This window comes from Dendrobates tinctorius, unplaced genomic scaffold, assembly GCF_039654945.1.
Source record: "Dendrobates tinctorius isolate UK_male_01 unplaced genomic scaffold, ASM3965494v1 ptg000039l, whole genome shotgun sequence".
Lineage (NCBI taxonomy): Eukaryota > Metazoa > Chordata > Amphibia > Anura > Dendrobatidae > Dendrobates > Dendrobates tinctorius.
In genome coordinates, this window is record NW_027361707.1 from 33,325,973 (window position 1) to 33,344,131 (window position 18,159).

At 45.4% G+C, this 18,159-nt stretch overlaps 1 protein-coding gene across 8 annotated transcripts in view; it reads right to left on the reverse strand.

The window, feature by feature from the left end:
• Positions 1 to 18,159, reverse strand: part of PROM1 (prominin 1) — a 317,825-nt gene that overhangs the window by 33,246 nt on the left and 266,420 nt on the right. For all 8 annotated transcript variants that reach the window (XM_073574622.1, XM_073574619.1, XM_073574616.1 and 5 more), the window contains one exon: positions 14,380 to 14,433. In XM_073574622.1, coding sequence (XP_073430723.1) covers positions 14,380 to 14,433 — 54 coding nt within the window. The remainder of the gene's footprint in view (positions 1 to 14,379; positions 14,434 to 18,159) is intronic.

Consider the following 18,159-nt stretch of genomic DNA (forward strand, 5'->3'; position numbering starts at 1 on the left):
CCTCCAGTTCAGTTCCTGTCTTCTAAAGCTAAGTTTTGCTCTGTTATTGTTCCATGAGATTTTGTCTGATTTGCTTAGTTTTGTGTTCAGCCAGCCCCGGCTGGGGCTTTGATGAATTTCCATTTTTGTCCCTGATCGGTTAAATCTCTTTTGCTCTGTCTTCAGAATATATTGGAGTGCTGATATAGGGATTTTGAAGTCTAGTGACTTCAGGGCCGTTTTTCCTATCAGACATGTTGGGACATTTTTGGTAGGGTTTTTGCGGATTGCAGCCAGCATCTTTTCTGTCCTTTCCTATCTAGGTAGTTGGGCCCCATCGTTTGCTCTGCCTGTCTTTCTGTCTGTGTTTTTGTTTTCATCTGTTTTCACTGACAATACATGTTGGGGGCTGTCTATTGCTTTGGGGTCTGCTCTGGGGCAGTTTATATTTCCCCTTTATTTCTTTAGCCTTATTTAGTTCTCCAGCTGTGATGAGGCATCTAGGACCACCGTAGGAACGCTCCACGGCTACTGTTAGTTGTGGTGAATAGGATCAGGGGTCTGCAATCCGCTAGCTACCAACCTCTCCGGTTTTCTGGACTTAGCTTGCATTTTTGTTTTTTCCTCCTCCGGTGACTCATTCATAACAGAATCACCAGCCATACCGCAGATTCCAGGGTACTCAATAGCAGGAAAGAATTGTAAGAAAAAAAAAAAGTGTCAGAATTTTTTTTTTTTTATGTAGATTTTTTCCTCTTTTTCTCTGGGGCCGTAGGAGGATTTTTTCTTAATGGAGATTAAGCAATTGTCTGATCGTGTGGAGCAGCTCACTGCTGAAGTGCGGGGAATTTCCACCTATCTTGCTCATTCACATGCTGCTGAACGAACCAAAGATCCCTACTCCTGATGTGTATTTTGGGGATCGGTCTAAATTTTTGAATTTTAGGAATAATTGTAAATTATTTCTTGCCTTGAAGCCTAGCTCATCGGGGAGCTCTGCGCAGCAGGTTAAAATTGTCATCTCCTTGCTGCGCGGCGATCCCCAGGATTGGGCGTTTTCTTTGACACCTGATGATCCTTTTCTAGCTAATGTGGACTCATTTTTTCAAGCCTTGGGGTTGTTGTATGATGAGCCTAATGCTATTGATCAAGCTGATAAAGCCCTGTTGGCATTGAGCCAGGGTCAGGATTCTGCAGAGTTGTACTGTCAAAAATTCCGAAAGTGGGCGGTCCTTACTACTTGGAATGATGGTGCCTTGGCAGCTCTCTTTTGGAAGGGTTTGTCAGAAACTGTAAAAGATACTATGGTGGGATTTCCTGTTCCCTCTGGTCTTGACGATTCTATGTCATTAGCCATTCAGGTTGATCGGCGTTTACGTGAACGTAAAATTACACGAGAAATGTTGCCACCTGTTGAACAAATGTCTGAACCTATGCAATGTGATAGAGTTTTGTCTCGGGCACAACGTCAGGAGTTCAGAAGGCGTAATAAGCTGTGTTTTTTCTGTGGAGATGCCTCTCATATTATTTCTATCTGCCCTAAACGAGAGAAACGTTTTGCACACACATTTGCTGTGGGTGGTGTACAACCTAAGTTTCTTTTGGCAATTACTCTGATCTGCTCCCTGTCCACATTTTCCGCTAAGGCTTTTGTGGATTCAGGAGCGGCTCTGAACCTGATGGACTTGGATTTTGCTAAACGTTGTGGGTTTCTTATGACACCTCTGCGGACGCCTATCCCTTTGAGGGGTATTGATGCAACTCATTTGGCGAAGAATAAACCTCAGTTTTGGACCCAGGTGGTAATGCGGGTCGCCGCAGACCATCAAGAAAATTGCAGATTTTTGGTGTTGCATAATTTGCATGATACCATTGTTCTGCGGTTTCCCTGGTTGCAAATCCATAATCCAGTTTTGGATTGGAAATCTGTGTCTGTGGTGAGTTGGGGTTGTCGGTGTGCTCTTAGTGACGCTCCTGTTTTCTCCACCTCTCCCCAGTCGCATGATGTTCCTGACTATTTGGCTGATTTTTATGATGTATTTAGTGAGAATAAGTCTGTGTCTTTGCCTCCTCATAGGAGTTATGACTGTGCAATTGAGCTGAGCCCTGGGTGTAAATTTCCCAAGGGTCAACTTTTCAATTTATCTGTACCCGAGCACGAGGCTATGCGATCTTATATTAAGGAGTCGTTGGAGAAGGGTCATATTAGACCATCCTCTTCACCCTTGGGTGCTGGTTTTTTTTCGTGGCCAAGAAAGATGGTTCATTAAGGCCTTGTATTGACTATCGTTCCCTCAACAAAATTACTGTTAAATATCAGTATCCGTTACCCCTGATTTCTGATCTATTCTCCAGAGTTAAAGGTGCTTGCTGGTTTACCAAGCTTGACCTCAGGGGGCGTATAATCTTATTCGCATTAAGCATGGGGATGAATGGAAGACGACGTTTAATACTCCGGAGTGACATTTTGAGTACCTGGTGATGCCTTTTGGGCTCACTAATGCCCCTTCTGTCTTCCAGTGCTTCATGAAATATATTTTCCGGGACGTTGTGGATAAATTTTTGATCATCTATCTGGATGATATTTTGATCTTTTCCAGGGATTGGGACTCTCATATGGAACATGTTCGGACTGTGTTCCAGATTTTGAGGGAGAATTCCCTGTATGTCAAGGGATCGAAATGCCTTTTTGGTGTATGTAAGAGAATGGTCAGCCATGATAAACTGAGCGGCCATGTTGTCTCTAGCAGCCATTTTGTCAGAATTACACAAGTTGTAAAGGAATCTACTTCTACAAAAGAACTAATAGATGGAGGATGGCAAAATGAGATCATGTCTCCTAGCAACCTCAGCCGATGTGCGTAGAGGAAGATTGGATCGATCAATAGGGTCACAGGTCACCAAATATATGGCCAGTATGCTTATACGTGATAGTGTGGTAGCGAAGTGTAGAGTAGTTAAAATGTCAGGATGTAAGAATTTAGGGACCTAGACTGGAGACAATGATAAGATTTTAGGACAGTAGCCATAGATACCAATGACTTATGGGTTTTAGTGTTGCTTGAAGAAATGTTAATTAATATCTTCGTATTATGTCATTATATTCTCTGTTCTAAACCACGTTTCTGTAGATTACCATGAAAACTCCTTAGAATTATAATGTTAACGCCCTCTGCGGCAAAATGCAGCTTTCTTTGTTCTGATAATGTATAAGAAGCTCTTGTTACTGTTGCTTGTTGCCATTCCATCGCCATCATGCCACTGTGCCTCACCATGGCCAGGGCACAGAGCCTTATCATCGCCAGACTTCCTAGCGAATCTCTGCCTGTCTGAATTCCTGTTTTTGCCCGCATATTCCAACTCCTCTGTTATTCTGTATCTGTTTTGCCGTGTATCTCCGAATAAACCTTCAACCTCAGCTTGATAAGAGATCGTCTGTGGAACTTCTTCCCGACTCTTCCAGCTCTCAGTAGAACTTTTTCTTACAAGTGGCGATTGCCAGCCAGGAGGAGCAGCTCCGGAGAGCTGCCTCCAGAAGAACCACCGGAAGAAGCTGCAGATGAGAGCTTGGAGGTGGGAAGAGGAAGAGAAAAAATAAAAGAAACGCGTGTGGCCACAAGTGAAACCGATCAAAGCAAGCCAGCCTGAAGGAGAACCTCTCGTGATCGCTCCGAGACCGCCTGCCCGATTTTTTTATAAGAAAACCACGGACAAAAAAAAAAAAAGACTATAAAAAGAAGAAGCTATCTACAAGGACGTGAGAATTTTTTTGTGTGCCCGGTAGCAAGAAGCTTTAAAAGGGTGTGGGGAGACGCCTGGCAAGCTAACGAGTGAGGCTGGAATCACGGCTGCACCTCTTTTGATATCTGGTCGACCCCCAAACAGCCGGCAGGAGGTCTTCCATTCGAGAGAGGTGTGAGTATCTAACGTTGCTTAAATTGCATTTGTTGATACTAGAACAGAGTAAAACTCGTCCTTGTAGACCACTGTAAATATGGAGTGGTTACAGAAGCAGGCAGAGAAATATGCTGGCACACCCCAGCTGGAGAGGGTTAATGTGGAAACCACGTGGTTAAATTGTATGCGTTGGTTTACCACCGAGAACAGGGAACTAGATAGAAAGAATTCACTAGGTTAAGCTAATAGCCAAGTAGTGGCTTTCTGTAAGACAGTCATAACTTTTGATCAGGCTCTTGATAGGCAGCTTACACAACAATATGTTAACATGATCACCCGGGGAGGGGCAGCATATAGGGAGAGATCAGAAAAGCTGAGCGAGATGCTGGAGCTAGCAGCGAAGCACAGAGAGGAGGGGTGCGAGCAGCAGCAGCTGAGAGCAGTTATGTCACAGATGGACACTGCAGCTTCGAGACACAGTGCTGATGTAAATACAGGTGTAGACTGGAGAAGAGTTAGGAGAATGAGTGAAGTAGTACATAACAAGATATAGTGTCCCAACAGCTCCAGCTTATGCAGATACAGTTGAGGAAAGATATATTGTCCCAACAGCTCCAGCACATGCAGACCCTAGGTTAGGTGTGATGCTGCTTCGACCCCGAGAAAAATATCCCTGACCAAATGTTCCTGATCCATCTTAAATTTATTAAAAATTTGCCTAATTGGGAGGAAGGTAAGGGAGTGTTTTGTTAGGACGATGCAGTCCGAGGTGAAGGGTGATGAGTCTAATGTTTTTGCATGCCATTCACCTCGGGGTGTATCTGCTGATTCGGGGAGGCCAGGGGTTCCGGGGGGTACGGCCAGGTACCGAGAATGAGCAGGTCCCGTTCGGCAGAGCCCCCAAGGGATCCCATGAGGGGTCCTCCCTTGTGTTATTTTTGTGGACATCTGGAACATGTTAGACGTTTTTGTCCCAACCTTGTGCCAGGAATTGTACCCCTAGAACCCCAGGCACCATTTAATCCCCAACAGCCCCGGGAGTTCTCTAGACTACCTTTCGGAGTTAGACCTCCGTATCCAGCAGTGAATGACCTTAGGCAGTATCAGCAGTACAATGGTCTTCAAATGGTTAACCCAGTCTCACAGGAGCCTTCTGCTCCTGCTCCTTCCCCAATGGCTTTCACTCATCCGCACCCGGAGGTCCATGCTATTAAGGGAGGGGTCACTCCTCCTCGTCCCTGTGCTCCCCTGATCAAGGAGCTACAGGAACATGAGGACCGGACCCTGACTAAGGATCTCTTTGGGGCGGAGGTGGCAGCTGTTGGACGGAAGCCATGTCCAGATGGGGATGATGGATTTTTCGGGCTTCCCACGGCAGGTAACACTGATTGATGGAGTGCTCCCCCTGTTCCCCTTACCCTCCTTGCCCCCCTTTCCCTGGGCAAGGACGGTAGACCTTATGTCAGAGGGAGAATAGAGGGGCTGCCTTGGGAAGACATCCTCATCGATACAGGAGCCTCAGTTTTAGTAACAAGACACAAATTGCAGTCACCCCCTGGACTGCCTGAGACTACCAATTTTGGTAGAATTTGGGGGCTCCTGTATTCAAGCAGTAAAAAGTCGTCCAGTGAACCTGATATTTCAGGACACAGGGGGATCGAAGCAAAGGGGTCTTCGATGCGCTTTTTGGGTAAACCCACAGTTACGGTACACTATTTTGGGAACTGATGTTTTGGGAGCAATGGGAATTGTTGTTGATTTATGTACAAAGTCTTGTGGCGGAACAAAGAAGCCACTATCTGTTCTGTAATTGTCCCTGTAGAGGAGGAGGAGGAGGAGAGTCATAAATTACCCATTGCTAGTTTCAGAGCATGTACTGGTGAAAATGTTGAAAATGCTGACAATGATGCTTTAAAGAATGAATTGAAGCAAAAGTTCCCTGAATTGTGGGTCTCAAAGAAAACTGATTGTGGGTTAATGCAAACTCAGGTTAAAATTGATGGTGAAAAACTGCCACCTTTCCAGCGCCAGTATCGTATTCCGGAGGACGCAATCCCTTACATAAGGGTAGCAGTCAGTGAAATGGAGAAACAAGGTGTTGTTGTGAAAGGTAATTCTCCATGTAACAGTCCTATTCTACCTGTAAAAAAGGAAGATGGCAGTTTTCGAATGGTAGTAGACCTGAGACTTGTAAATAAGTACACTCCCTCAGCTGCTCACCTTGTTGCATCTGTCCCTGAAGTTATGTCACAGCTGAGGAGTGATTGTAAAGTGTTTTCTTGTTTAGACATTGCAAATGGCTTTTTCTCAGTACCCCTAACACCTGAATCTGCCCTCCGCTTCGCATTCACTTTTGAGAATGTGCAATACCTGTTCACGCGGTTGCCCATGGGATTTCACAGTTCTCCTGTGTATTTCCATCAGGCATTGGCTCAGATGTTAGAACCCCTCGGGTATGGAGACAAAGTCTTGCAGTATGTGGATGATTTATTGATTCAAACTGTGGATGAATGTGAACACAGAGAAACCCTTGAAAATGTTTGTCAGGCTTTACAAGATGCAGGGCTCAAAATGAGTCTAGATAAAGTACAATTGATGAAATCAGAGGTTAAATTTCTGGGTGTGTCTGTCTCAGCAGAAGGAAAGAAGCCCATGCATGATAGGGTTAAAGCTATTCAGGCTGTCCCCATACCAACTAATATTACTGAACTCAGAAAATTTTTGGGTCTTATTAATTTTTCCAGAGAATTTATTGAAGATTTTGCCAATTTGGCTAAACCACTGTATGATTTATTGAAAAATGCTGATGATGACTTTACCCCTGTAACTGTAGAAGGAGCAGCCTTACAGGCTTTTGAGGGATTGAAGCGCGCCCTTACGGCAGCTGCTGCATTGATTAACCCTGACCCTTCCCAGCCTTTCTACATTCAGACTCACACCGGTGATATCTCTATTTCTTCTGTGCTCCTACAAAAATGGCCCAAAGAAAGCCCAGAAGTGTCTAGTCAGTTGTATGCCCTAGGTTATTACTCCAGGTTGCTGACCCCCGTGGAAAAAGGATTCACTCAGTGTATGTAGCACCTACTGGGCATGCACTGGACTATGAATCAAGTGAGACATATAGAGTGGGATTCGCTCCTTTAATTCTACAAACCCCGCATGTCACCTTCAAAACTTTGCTGAAGGGAAAAGCTTCAGGTATTAATTCACAGAGAATGGCCCAATGGATCATTGATTTTGAGACTAGAGACTTACAAGTCGAAGTGGGTGAGAAATATCACTTAGCCCAGATGATGCAGTATGCAGGAAAAAGTCACGATTGTCAAATTGAACAGGCTAATGTTACTCCCTCTCCCTTCCGAGCAGACTTTCAAGAGGGAATCCCCTGTGCCTATATTGACGGAGCTCGCTATTGGCATGAGGGGCATTACGTCACAGGCTTCGCTGTGTGGTTTCCAGCTAAGCCATTGCTGCTGCAGTATAAACTCCCAGGTCATTTCTCTGCTCAAAGAGCTGAGTTGGAAGCAGCTTTACAGGTCATTCTCGTGTGTCCAGAGCCAATGAATATCTTCAGTGATAGCGCATATGTCGTGTCGTCACTCACTCTATATCTTAATGTATGGGCCCTTAGGGGGATGGTTGATTCTCAGAACAAGCCCTTGCAGCATGCAGACATTCTAAAACAAATTGAGAAGCGGGGCAAAGAATTCCCAAAATTATGGTTTTTCTGTAAGATTAGAGGACACCAGAGGCTGATTCCTGATCCCCACATCCTTGGCAATGCATATGTAGACCACGCAGCCAAGGAGGCTGCACTCACAGGCGATGACAAATATCCTCAAGAAATCATCGCTGCAGTCACAAAACAACCCCGTGAGCCCCCCCTTGTCTTTTCTCCTCTGCAAGATCTCATGAAGGCACAGGAGAAGGATGGAGACTCATCCCTGTTCAATTCCCTCGAGTACCTGCCCATTGAGGGGGAGTGCTTGTATTACAAACGAGTTAATGATAGACTTGTGCCTTACATCCCAACAACAATGATTAAGTCTTTGCTCAAATTTTCACGCTAGAAAGGTGATTAAAATGGTTCATATCAATCAGTGTAGACTTCTTAATTATTTTACTGGGATTTCTGGTAAGGACTGATACTCCACTTTTTTTTTCTATTTCCTCCAGGTCCGCTGAAGATTTTCATATTCGACTCCTGGGACCATGAACCTATTGGATGATCAGGAGAAGATGTTTCACACTATACAGTGGGACTCTGATAGTGTGAGAGGGGGAGAAGATCAGGAAAATCCAGAAGACAAGGAATGAGAAGAAAAAGACCAAAAGACGACTATTGTGCAACTTATTTTTTTCAGGACTATTTGAATTATTTTTTTATTATGTGTTTGTTCTATTTTTAGGGACTTTTGCCTTACACACACGTGCATAAAGCACTGAATTACCCCAATATTCTTATTTTCAATAATTCACCCATGAATATTGCAGTACTGTATGTTGTACTCTGGATAGAGAGGGGGACTTGTAAGAGAATGGTCAGCCATGATATACTGAGCGGTCATGTTGTCTCTAGCAGCCATTTTGTCAGAATTACACAAGTTGTAAAGGAATCTACTTCTACAAAAGAACTAATAGATGGAGGATGGCAAAATGAGATCATGTCTCCTAGCAACCTCAGCCGATGTGCGTAGAGGAAGATTGGATCGATCAATAGGGTCACAGGTCACCAAATATATGGCCAGTATGCTTATACGTGATAGTGTGGTAGCGAAGTGTAGAGTAGTTAAAATGTCAGGATGTAAGAATTTAGGGACCTAGACTGGAGACAATGATAAGATTTTAGGACAGTAGCCATAGATACCAATGACTTATGGGTTTTAGTGTTGCTTGAAGAAATGTTAATTAATATCTTCGTATTATGTCATTATATTCTCTGTTCTAAACCACGTTTCTGTAGATTACCATGAAAACTCCTTAGAATTATAATGTTAACGCCCTCTGCGGCAAAATGCAGCTTTCTTTGTTCTGATAATGTATAAGAAGCTCTTGTTACTGTTGCTTGTTGCCATTCCATCGCCATCATGCCACTGTGCCTCACCATGGCCAGGGCACAGAGCCTTATCATCGCCAGACTTCCTAGCGAATCTCTGCCTGTCTGAATTCCTGTTTTTGCCCGCATATTCCAACTCCTCTGTTATTCTGTATCTGTTTTGCCGTGTATCTCCGAATAAACCTTCAACCTCAGCTTGATAAGAGATCGTCTGTGGAACTTCTTCCCGACTCTTCCAGCTCTCAGTAGAACTTTTTCTTACAGTGTACAGAGGATTTCATTTTTGGGATTTATTTTGTCTCCGTCAACTATTGAAATGGACCCGGCCAAGGTACAGGCCATTTATGATTGGGTTCAGCCCACTTCTTTGAAGGCCCTCCAGAAGTTTTTGGGTTTTGCTAATTTTTATCGTAAATTTATAGCTAATTTTTCTGGTATTGCCAAACCATTGACTGATTTGACTAAGAAGGGTGCTGATGTGCTGAATTGGTCTCCAGAGGCTGTTTCTTCCTTTCAGGAGCTGAAGCGGAGATTCACTTCTGCTCCGGTTTTGCGGCAACCTGATGTCTCACTCCCGTTTCAGGTAGAGTTGGATGCTTCTGAGATTGGTGCAGGAGCTGTTTTGTCCCCAAAAGATCCGGTAACATCTAAAATGAATCCCTCTGCTTTCTTTTCCCGAAAGTTCTCCCCATATGAACGCAACTATGATGTGGGGAATCGGGAACTGTTAGCCATGAAATAGGCATTTGAGGAGTGGAGACATTGGTTGGAGGGAGCTAGACATCAAGTCGTGGTCCTCACTGACCACAAGAATTTGATTTACCTTGAGTCGGCCAAACGCTTGAATCCTAGACAGGCTAGGTGGGCCTTGTTTTTCACACGTTTTGATTTTGTGGTCTCTTTTCTTCCGGGCACTAAGAATGTCAAGGCAGACACCCTCTCTAGGAGTTTCTTTGCCGATTCTCCTGATTCCCTGCTACCATCTTAGGTGAGGGGGTAGTTCTTTCTGCCATCTCGCCCGATTTGAGATGTGCTCTGGAAGAGTTTCAGGAGGACAAACCTGAGCGTTGTCCCATTGGAAAATTGTATGTTCCTGACCAGTGGAGGAAGAGAGTGATGTCTAAAGTTCATTGCTCCGCATTGGCTGGTCATCCAGGTATTTTTGGTACCAGGTATTTTTGGTACTAGAGATTTGGTGAGTCGGTCTTTTTGGTGGCCGCCCTATCTCGTGATGTCAGGAATTTTGTGCATTCCTGTGGGACTTGCTCCCGGTCTAAACCTTGTTCTCGCTCTAGTGGGTTGTTGATGCCTTTGCCGGTGCCCAGGAGGCCATGGACCCATATTTCAATGGATTTTATTTCTGAACTGCCTGTCTCTCAGAGAATGACTGTTATCTGGGTGATTTGTGATAGATTCTCTAAGATGGTCCATCTTGTATCACTCCCTAAGTTGCCATCTTCCTCAGAGTTGGTGCCCTTGTTTTTGCAACAGGTGGTTCGCTTGCATGGGATTCCTGAGAACATTGTATCTGACAGAGGAGTTCAGTTTGTCTCTAGATTTTGGAGGACTTTTTGTTCCAAGCTGGGAATTCAGTTGTCCTTCTCCTCTGCGTTTCACCCTCAGACCAATGGGCAGACGGAGAGAACAAACCAGACTTTGGAGTCTTATTTGAGATGTTTTATCTCTGCTGATCAGGATGATTGGGTCTCATTTTTGCCCTTGGCCGAATTTGCTTTAAATAATAGAGCTAGTTCTGCCACTTTGATGTCACCTTTTTTTTGTAACTTTGGGTTTCATCCTCGATTCTCTTCAGGGCAGGTGGAGTCTTCTGCCTGCCCAGGTGTTGACACTGTGGTGGAGAGAATGCACCAGATTTGGGACCAAGTGGTGGATAAGTTGTCTCTCTCCCAGGAAAAGGCCCAGTGGTTTTCCAACCGGCATAGGACCATTGGTCCCCGGTTTAAGGTGGGTGATATGGTTTGGTTGTCATCAAAGAATATCTCTATGAAGGTGGCTTGTCCAAAGTTTAATCCTAGATTTATTGGACCTTACAGGATTTTGGAGATTCTTAATCCGGTCTCTTTTCGATTGGCTCTTCCTGTTACATTTAAGATCCATAACGTGTTTCATAAGTCTATGTTGAAGAGGTTTGCTGAGCCAGTAGTTCCTGTGGTGGCACCTCCTGACCCTGTATTGGTTGAAGGTAATGTGGAATATGAGGTTGAGAAGATACTGGATTCTCGTCTGGCTAGACGGAGACTCCAGTATTTGGTTAAGTGGAAGGGTTATGGCCAGGAGGATAATTCTTGGGTCTCTGCATCTGATATTCATGCCGAAATATTGATTTGTGCTTTTCATCTGGCCCATCTTGATCGGCCTGGTGGCGTGGATGAGGGTTCGGTGACCCCTCCTCAAGGGGGAGGTACTGTTGTGAGATCATTTTCTCGTTCACCTTTGATGTCCGATGAACTCCCTCTGCTGGTGAAGGGAGGTCGTGAAACTGATTTGGATGGGAGAGACCTGTCACCTGAACAGGTGGATTGCGATTGGACATCCGGAATCTCTGAGTGGATATAAGGCAGCCTACGCCCTGTAGGGTTGCTGGTGATTTCTCTGCTCTGAGCTCTGGCCTCCAGTTCAGTTCCTGTCTTCTAAACCTAAGTTTTGCTCTGTTATTGTTCCATGAGATTTTGTCTGATTTGCTTAGTTTTGTGTTCAGCCAGCCCCGGCTGGGGCTTTGCTGAATTTCCATTTTTGTCCCTGATCGGTTAAATCTCTTTTGCTCTGTCTTCAGAATATATCGGAGTGCTGATATAGGGATTTTGAAGTCTAGTGACTTCAGGGCCGTTTTTCCTATTAGACGTGTTGGGACATTTTTGGTAGGGTTTTTGCGGATTGCAGCCAGCATCTTTTCTGTCCTTTCCTATCTAGGTAGTTGGGCCCCATCGTTTGCTCTGCCTGTCTTTCTGTCTGTGTTTGTGTTTTCATCTGTTTTCATCGACAATACATATTGGGGGCTGTCTATTGCTTTGGGGTCTGCTCTGGGGCAGTTTAGATTTCCCCTTTCTTTCTTTAGGCTTATTTAGTTCTCCGGCTGTGAAGAGGCGTCTAGGACCACCGTAGGAACGCTCCACGGCTACTGTTAGTTGTGGTGAATAGGATCAGGGGTCTGCAATCCGCTAGCTACCAACCTCTCCGGTTTTCTGGATTTAGCTTGCATTTTTGTTTTTTCCTCCTCCGGTGACTCATTCATAACAGCTCTGCCTGTGCTCCATACTCTTGTGGTTCTGCTTGTTCCTGGTTCTGCTGCTGCAGAACCTCTTGCTGCTCTACAATGCTTCTCCACAGCCTTGCGGTTCTCCTCCTGTGTGAACAGGTCCAAACCTGTTCCGTCATACTCCACTCTTTCCTGTCAGTACCCGTACCTCTCCTCCTGTGTGAACAGGTCCAAACGTGTTCCGTCATACTCCACTCTTTCCTGTCAGTACCCGTACCTGCTCCTCCTGTGTGAACAGGTCCAAACCTGTTCCGTCATACTCCACTCTTTCCTGTCAGTACAAGTACCTGCTCCTCCTATGTGAACAGGTCCAAACCTGTTCAGTCATACTCCATTCTTTCCTGCCTATACCAGTTCTAGCACCCGCTGTGTGAACAGGTCTCTACCTGTTCCTTCATACACTACACCTGCCTGCCCCATGTCTCAGCCGTAACTTCTTACCCTGTGTCTCAGCCGTGCCTGCCTGCCCTGTCTCAGCTGTGCCCGTCTGCCAGTGTCTCAGCCATGCCAGCCTTCCAGTGTCTCAGCCGTGCCCACCTGCCAGTATCTCAGCCGTGCTCGCCTGCCAGTGTCTCAGCCGTGCCCGCCTGCCAGTGTCTCTGCCATGCCTGCCTGCCAGTGTCTCTGGTGTGCCCACCTGCCAGTGTCTCTGCTGTGCCACTGTCTCCCCAAGTGGAAATAGCAGCCACATCCAGACACCACCCTGAAGTGGCACCAGGCAGCTGCCTGCCGCACAAGCCTGGCCTCACCAACAGAGGCTCCAGTGAAAACCAAGGCAGCTGTCTTAGTCACGCCCCTTCCAGGGTAGTCTGGTTTGTGGCACAGTGGGGCCACAACCCCCTGGCTCACACCCACCAGTCAGGGCATGAGCGTGACATACAGCTGATAACACAGACTCCACCAATCACAATAGGTGATGTCACAGTTCCTCCTCCCTTCACAATGACCTGTGCACATGCTCATTAGACACTTCAATACAAAAGATACCGTGTGTCAGTCTATTGCTGCCAATGTACATGTGAACTTCCAGAAATTACAGGAGGTGTGACTCTATAATGGTTCCAGTGGAAATATTTAAAAATGTCTAGTTTTTAATATTGTGAGGTAGTGCTGTCATTCAGTTAGGGGATTCTTGCTTAGCCACCACAAAACCAGATCCAGCACGGGTTTTCATAAAGCAGTATAGTCCATGTGGTTTATTCATCATCATAAACCAAAGCAATATGCAACAGCATATAAACAGCAGAGCGTCCATTATAGCTTCACTCTGTAAACCCTGTGTTCACACAGGTTGTACAATGTCTAATACGCAGGCTTTTCAGCCTCACAGTTATATCTCACCCCGTCACGGTTCTCTCATGGCTGCTTCTCCATACTGCAGACATTCATTCCCTCCAGGGAACTCTCAGGCACTTGCAGCCATTCACCACAGCGTCCACACGTGCTGTCAGGCAGGAAGCCCCATCTCAGCGGGACCTTCCACACTAGACCAATCGGGTCCCAGAATTCACCTCATGTGACCTACTCTGGCCACATTATATGGTCCATAGCCACGCCCACCGGGTCAAATGACTATGACCTCATCACAGGTCCTTCACACACACATATACACTTTACAATAGCGTTATTATTTGTAGGTAACTAGTCCCTGACACATTGAACCAGCACCTCAGCAGTATGACTGCTGATTAGCACACACATAAATCTCCATCTCAAGGCCACCCACCTTGAGATACATTACGGTCATTCATTATCTTGCCATTCATCCACTCTCCTGGGATATCCATACAGCACCCCTTAGTTGACACAGTGGTCACTACACCACAATATATATATATGTATATATATATATATATATACATACTAGCTGAAGAGCCCGGCACTGCCCGGGCATAGTAACTAACTGTGGTTAGTTATAGCAAATTATAATTATCCTCCATCCCATAGTCCCATGCCAATATACCCATCATGCATATTCACGATCCCATAGGCCCGTATATAAAATGACATTTAAAAAAAATACATTTAATGCAGAACCTGATTTAATCAATAGGTCATTTTTTGATGAATCATTCCCTTTAATATTAACTACTTTTTAATATATATTCTGTATTATATATAAATAGGTGATATGGTCATAGTCAAGACAAGGTGATCAAGAATTACATACCTCAATATCAAATGACGTCCTTTCTAGTAATTTAATACTTTGATTTAAAACACCCTGTAAAATAAAGTACTTCCATCAAAACACTATGTTGTTTTTAGTAGCATAACCATGTTGATGATGAAGGATGGATAGACTTTCATATAAATAAGCATAAAATTATCTTGCAAACATTTCACCTTGTTTGACTCTTCTATACACATCAATACTTATTACAAGGAATCGGTCACCAGGTTTCTGCCACCTAATATGAAAGAAGCATAATATAAAGACAAAGACCTGAATTTAACAATGTGTCACTTACTTGGCGGTTTGCTGTAGTTTTGATAAAGTCACAGAAGGAGATTATCACTAGAGGACTAATAAACCTGCTGCCATGTAGTCCTCCATATTCATGAGCTCTGTAAGACCCCCGCCCCCACCACTGATTGCATAGGCAGAAAGCTGCTAAAGTTTACACTGCCAATCAGTGGTGTGGGCGGGGTTATACAGGGCTCAGTATTCAGAGAACCGCTGGATCTGCAGCAGAGAAAACTGTGATTTTATAAATATGACAGCAAGCAGCCCAGTAAGTGACACGCCACTGGAATCAGGGTCTCTGCCTCTACATCATGCTGCTCTCAGAAGAGGTAGCAAAAACCTGGTGACTTTAATAGGACATTGCTGTTCTCAGCGCGCTGTCTTCCAGCACTAGCATTATGTCACGTGAGAACTGCGCCCAATCAGCAGCTGCTAATGGATTGCTTTGTGCACACTTCCCTCATAGGTATGGGGGGTGAGCACTGCTACCCATTAACGGGCCATTCATTGGCTGCAGTTTTCATGTAAAATAATGTCACGCAGGTGCTGGCATCGACATCGATGAGAACAACGCTGGTGCGGGAAGCGAGTATATTTATTTTCAATAGGGCCCTGCTTAATTTAAGGAGAGGATGTACAAGTAGTGAACAACCCCGTTAACATCCCAAATTCCATACAGCCAAATAGCCACATCAAAAAGGGCAGCCATTGTAACTGGTTAATAATCAGATCACATGATATTAATTTACTTACACAACAAACATTTTATCCTTAAAGGGGTTGTCCACTGCTGGGATATTGATGACCTTTCCTATTCATTTCACTAAAAGCTGATCTCCAGGACCCAGGAGTGACCACTACACAATGTACGGAGATGTGCTGTTCTGTCCCGTATAATGTTTACATCTGGCCGGAGCTGGTGACGTCTGATTGCTGGGGGCCATGTGCCGGACGCCCACTGACCTGATATTGGTGACTTATCCTACTCATTTCACTAAGAACTGATCTGCAGGACCCAGGAGTGACCACTACACAATGTACGGAGATGTGCTGTTCTGTCCCGTATAATGTTTACATCTGGCCAGACGCTGGTGATGTCTGATTGGTGGGGGCCACGTGCCGGACGCCCACTGACCTGATATTGGGGACTTATCCTACTCATTTCACTAAGAACTGATCTGTAGGACCCAGGAGTCACCACTACACAATGTACAGAGATGTGCTGTTCTGTCCCGTATAATGTCTACATCTGGCCGGAGCTGGTGACGTCTGATTGCTGGGGGCCACGTGCCGGACGCCCACTGACCTGATATTGGTGACTTATCCTACTCATTTCACTAAGAACTGATCTGTAGGACCCAGGAGTCACCACTACACAATGTACGGAGATGATGTGCTGTTCTGTCCCGTATAATGTTTACATCTGTCTGGAGATGGTGACGGCTGATTGCTGGTGGGGCCATGTGTCGGACGCCCACCGACCTGATATTGGTGACTTATCCTACTCATTTCACTAAGAGCTGATCTGCAGGACCCAGGATTGACCACTACACAGTGTACGGAGATGTGCTGTTCTGTCCCATACACTGTTTACATCCGGCCGGAGCTGGTGACGTCTGATTGCTGGGGGTCATGTGCCGGACCCCCACTGACCTGATATTGGGGACTTATCCTACTCATTTCACTAAGAACTGATCTGCAGGACCCAGGAGTAACCACTACACAATGTACGGAGATGTGCTGTTCTGTCCCGTATAATGTTTACATCTGGCCGGAGCTGGTGACGTCTGATTGCTGGGGGCCACGTGCCGGACGCCCACTGACCTGATATTGGTGACTTATCCTACTCATTTCACTAAGAACTGATCTGTAGGACCCAGGAGTCACCACTACACAATGTACGGAGATGATGTGCTGTTCTGTCCCGTATAATGTTTACATCTGGCCGGAGCTGGTGACGTCTGATTGCTGGGGGCCATGTGTCGGACGCCCACTGACCTGATACTGGTGACTTATCCTACTCATTTCACTAAGAACTGATCTGCAGGACCTAGCAGTGACCACTCCACAATGTACGGAGATGTGCTGTTCTGTCTCGTACACTTTTTACATCTGGCTGGAGATGGTGACGGCTGATTGCTGGTGGGGCCATGTGTCGGACACCCACCGACCTGATATTGGTGACTTATCCTACTCATTTTACTAAGAGCTGATCTCCAGGACCCAGGAGTGACCACTACACAGTGTACGGAGATGTGCTGTTCTGTCTCGTACACTTTTTACATCTGGCTGGAGATGGTGATGGCTGATTGCTGGTGGGGCCATGTGTCGGAAGGCCAACGACCTGATATTGGTGACTTATCCTACTCATTTCACTAAGAGCTGATCTGCAGGACCCTGGATTGACCACTACACAGTGTACGGAGATGTGCTGTTCTGTCCCGTACACTGTTTACATCCAGCCGGAGCTGGTGACGCCTGATTGCTGGGGGTCATGTGCCGGACCCCCACTGACCTGATATTGGGGACTTATCCTACTCATTTCACTAAGAACTGATCTGTAGGACCCAGGAGTGACCACTACACAATGTACGGAGATGTGCTGTTCTGTCCCGTATAATGTTTACATCTGGCCGGAGCTGGTGACGTCTGATTGGTGGGGGCCATGTGCCGGACGCCCACTGACCTGATATTGGTGACTTATCCTACTCATTTCACTAAGAACTGATCTGCAGGACCTAGCAGTGACCACTCCACAATGTACGGAGATGTGCTGTTCTGTCTCGTACACTTTTTACATCTGGCTGGAGATGGTGACGTCTGATTGCTGGGGGCCATGTGTCGGACGCCCACTGACCTGATATTGGTGACTTATGCTACTCATTTCACTAAGAGCTGATCTGCAGGACCCAGGAGTGACCACTACACAGTGTACGGAGATGTGCTGTTCTGTCCCGTACACTGTTTACATCCGGCCGGAGCTGGTGACGTCTGATTGCTGGAGGTCATGTGCCGGAACCCCACTGACCTGATATTGGGGACTTATGCTAACGACAGGTCATTAAAATCATAGTTGTGAGCAAATTGTTTAACATGAACCCAATAAACATTAGGATGCGATATTTTAAGCCAGAGTAAAGTATTTTGTAACCCACACTAAAGGAGCTGTCTGGTCACTGGGTTGCACTACTGTTAGGACACTGTATTGCTGTATTGTTTTTACATACTGTAAGTGAATGGGATAGTTATAAAGCCAATTGGTTTATCGTACTCTTGAAAAAGGTTGCTTCTGTCCATCGTTGACATCTGGTGATGATACTCAAATGTGGTCTGAAACTAATATTGATTTTCATTCTAAATGTCTCGCTATTTATTTTAATAATATACCGGTAATAGCTTTTCCTACTTATTTTCACTTTGATAACACTTCGTTTGAGAACCCACAGCGCATGGTGGGATTCTCAAAAGAGAGGTAATCAGGGG